General features: G+C 33.8%; 1 protein-coding gene across 1 annotated transcript; it reads left to right on the top strand.

Moving 5' to 3' along the window:
- Positions 1-789: 789 nt before the first annotated feature.
- LOC120177828 (protein DMR6-LIKE OXYGENASE 1-like) lies at positions 790-2,240 on the top strand. Its single transcript, XM_039183833.1, has 4 exons — positions 790-877; positions 950-1,488; positions 1,563-1,908; positions 1,983-2,240. The coding sequence occupies exons 2-4, from the start codon at positions 959-961 to the stop codon at positions 2,226-2,228; spliced, it is 1,122 nt and encodes a 373-aa protein (XP_039039764.1). The 5' UTR covers positions 790-877; positions 950-958; the 3' UTR covers positions 2,229-2,240.
- Positions 2,241-3,778: the final 1,538 nt, after the last annotated feature.

The raw sequence follows: 3,778 nt of genomic DNA, 5'->3' as shown, positions 1-3,778 counted from the left end.
TTCAAAACTATATCTAAAGTTTAGTTTTTGTTTCATTTTAGTACCCATGTTATCAATTTAATGTTAATTTTTTAAACAAATTGAAAGTTTAGGTACTAAAACATACCAAAACTAATAATTTTAAACGACGGTTACTAAAATGAAACAAAAACTAAACATTATGTATGATTTTGAAAGAAAAAAAAAAGAAAATTTATATACTAAAATAGACCAAAGCTACTAGTTTAAGTACTAAATACATAACTTACCTTAATTTTTATTAGGTTAAATAAGGATATAATTAAAAGATGATATAGAAATGTGTATTATTATATTATCCTCAAATATGTAAGGGACAATTATAATGTATGTCAATGAGTGCTGAATCAATTTTTTTTATCCTAAATTTGAATTTGATCCCATATCCCACCTCATCCTTAAAAGATTCGATTCGATTTGAATTTAAATTTAAATTTTTTTAAAATAAAAAATTAACTCGTCTTGTCTAAATGAAATGTCCATTCTTAACTTACATTAAAATAACACCATCTATTTTATCCTTATTTAAATATTAGTATCAATTTTTTCCATCAAATTGAAACATCAGAGGAGACATAATAAAATCTTATAGATATAAAATTGAGGGGCCAAAAGGAAAAGGAAAATAAAAGCAGTTGTATATTTTGTATTAATGGTGAGGAAATGAAAGACTTGACAGATTATTTATTAGGTTTGTGACTTCGACTCATTGTTTGTCAACGGTTTTTGTTTACAGGAACTGGGAATCCATAAATCCAAAGCCGGTTTCCCAGAAACTTTCTCCTCTTTTCTCTCCTATAAATACATCCCACCCCAATTCCCTCTTCATTTCATTCATTCTCAGTTTCGAAGCTATTAGGTGGGTTCACTTTCATTCAAAAATTAAAGTTTAAAGACTTTATGTTGTAAATAACTGTGTTTTTATCAGCAGGAAATATTCATGCCTCCCCCTGCAATGGCAATGGAAAACGACGACGTAATAAGAGAAACTGATGAGTTCCAGAAAGGCGTAAAGCATCTTTCGGAGAATGGAGTTAGCAAACTTCCGGATAAGTATATATTGCCTGTTTCGGATCGACCCAATGTACATAAGGACCATCTGAATGTGTCTAAGTCGAGTATCCGACTGCCGGTGATCGATTTCGGCGAATTACAAGGCCGAAATCGATCCCGAGTCCTCGACTCCCTCTCCTACGCTTGTGAGGAATACGGGTTTTTTCAGGTGGTGAATCACGGCATCCCCATTGAAGTTATAAGAAGGATGAACGATGTGAGCAGCAGGTTCTTTGGGCTACCCTACGAGGAAAGAGCAAAGTACATGTCGTCCGACATGACCTCGCCTGTTCGATACGGGACTAGCTTGAACCAGATCAAAGATTCAGTTTTCTGCTGGAGAGATTTCTTGAAGCTCTTGTGCACTCCGTTATCGGATGTTCTTCCTCATTGGCCTTCCTCTCCCACGGACTTCAGGTATCTGATCACCACGTAGCTGCTCAAACCCGAATTCGATAACATTCTCTTATTTTATGTTAATCTTTTAACAGGGAAGTGGCGGCTACCTACGCAAAGGAAACCAAGTGGTTGTTTCTAAGGGTCACGGAGGCCATCTTGGAGAGCCTGGGCCTGTGGGATGCCACCGCCACCGCACCGGAAGATGATGAAATAATGAAGCAATTCAATGAAGGAAGCCAGCTGATGGTAGTTAACTGTTTCCCTCCTTGCCCGGAACCCGACCTCACCTTAGGAATGCCGCCGCACTCCGATTACGGATTCTTGACCCTTCTTCTCCAGGACCAAGTCCAAGGCTTACAAATCCAACACAAAGGGAAATGGATCACCGTTGAACCAAACGCCGATTCATTCGTCGTTAATGTCGGCGATCACCTCGAGGTGACCTCAAAAATCTAATTGAGTTAAGGTTTAGGGTTTATGAAAATGTAAACTAATCCGAATATTATTTGCAGATATTTAGCAATGGAAGATACAAAAGTGTGCTGCATAGGGTATTTGTGAACCCAGAAAAGCCACGGCTATCGGTGGCCTCATTGCATAGTCTGCCATTCAATAGCATGGTCGGACCGTCGCCTAAACTGATTGACGAAGGGAACCCAAGGCGTTATAAAGAAACAGATTTTGCCACTTTTCTTGAATACATTTCGTCTTGTGAGCCCAAGATGAAGAATTTCTTGGAGTCTAGGAAATTGACATGAAAACCATTGGAAATGGAACCCAGAAATTCGAGGGAAAAAAATAATATTTGTGTTACATTGGGATTATTTTATAATTAATTAATGTTGACAGTATTAGTTTATATGCATGTATATTGTTTTATTTTTTGTTTTTCTTAGGTCAACTAAACGAAGAAGACACGACTTTAAAACCTTATGGCTTGCCTTTTTCCCTGCGTTATAAATGCTATGTTCCAAAAATAATAAAGACCATGACAAATTGGGAGTTGGAATTTTGTACCACACATGATCAAATGTATTCAACAAGCTTTAATAATATCCATAGATTTAATTGGCTAAATTCTTTTGTTTTTCTCTTTTATTTCACCTATATTTGAATTGACGTGTTGGATCAAAATCCATAATTATGTGCAAATATTTTTGTATATTGTTATTATAAAATATGACATAAAATAAGTGATTATTAATGTTATAAAGTCATAAGATATTAGAAGTATCATAGAAATAAAAATGTAGATACTATTAAAGTTGTATTTGTAATTTGATGATGGGCAGAGTTATAAGTACGAACAATAATCAACTATATAAAGGAATTATTATCCCCATGAAATAGATAACCTCGTATTTTATTTTATCCCGTAAGAAAATTTATACTCGATAAAATTCTATCTTCTAGGAAAATCAAAACCAGAGAAATACTCATATATTTCAACCTATTAATTAATCCACGTACACCTCTGCATGTAGTATTTTATTCTTGATGGGTTGGCATGATTAAATTTAGGTTGTTTTCATATTTATTATGGGTTGGATCTAACAAATGGTATCAAAACATTGTCACGTTGAATCATTGAGAATTAATCGATTGTAGGATTTATAATTTAGGATTAGAATTCTTGAATACAATTTTGGTATAAAATTTGAGATTACATATTCTCAATTGATAATTTTACGTGACTGTATCTTCTTTAAACAAACATTTTTAACGATGTTGTAGTTGTTTCTAAAATTTAGCATGGATTACTCAATGGCACTCCAAATCTTATCAGTAGCCACACATGCAAGAAAAAGGAGTTGAAAAATGATTTCTTTATATTCTCTACCAATTGTAACCTTAGAGATGGGTTTTAAAGCCCAAAAAAATTTGTAAAGAAATAGATTCCCTATTTGAAACAAGGAAATCTCATAAATCAAAAGAAAGAAGAACACATTTGTTGAGTTAATTGATCAACGAAATAGCCAAGAGGTGGTGAATTGGCAATTAACATTTCGGTGGAAGCTTTTGCAAAAAATAGAAAAGATTTTGTAACACCCCCAACCCGTATCCAACCCGGATACGAGTCAAAGATATTACATTGACTTTTAAAACACAACTCTTACAAATAATAGCAAAATACTTGAACTTATATTAAGAAAAATACAATAATATACATATATTAATACAAGTTTATCAAAATACTCAGAGCATACACAACTTAACCCTTTAGTTACATGCCAACATCCCTTTTCATAACAAAATGACCTACTGATTAAGTTGCTTCTGATCTGATAGTTGCAGGAGTAATATTGTC

The sequence above is a fragment of the Hibiscus syriacus genome, unplaced genomic scaffold (assembly GCF_006381635.1).
Source record: "Hibiscus syriacus cultivar Baekdansim isolate YM2019G1 unplaced genomic scaffold, ASM638163v2 tig00112339_pilon, whole genome shotgun sequence".
NCBI classification, from domain to species: domain Eukaryota; kingdom Viridiplantae; phylum Streptophyta; class Magnoliopsida; order Malvales; family Malvaceae; genus Hibiscus; species Hibiscus syriacus.
Note: the sequence above shows the minus strand (reverse complement) of the source record. Positions and strands in the feature narration are given on the sequence as shown.

Excerpts from the sequence above, each read along its gene's own strand:
- LOC120177828 (XM_039183833.1), top strand. The coding sequence starts at position 959 with ATGCCTCCCCCTGCAATGGCAATGGAAAACGACGACGTAATAAGAGAA. Across the intron at positions 1,489-1,562 it reads TCCTCTCCCACGGACTTCAG|GGAAGTGGCGGCTACCTACG; the intron begins GTATCTGATCAC and ends ATCTTTTAACAG. Across the intron at positions 1,909-1,982 it reads ATGTCGGCGATCACCTCGAG|ATATTTAGCAATGGAAGATA; the intron begins GTGACCTCAAAA and ends TATTATTTGCAG.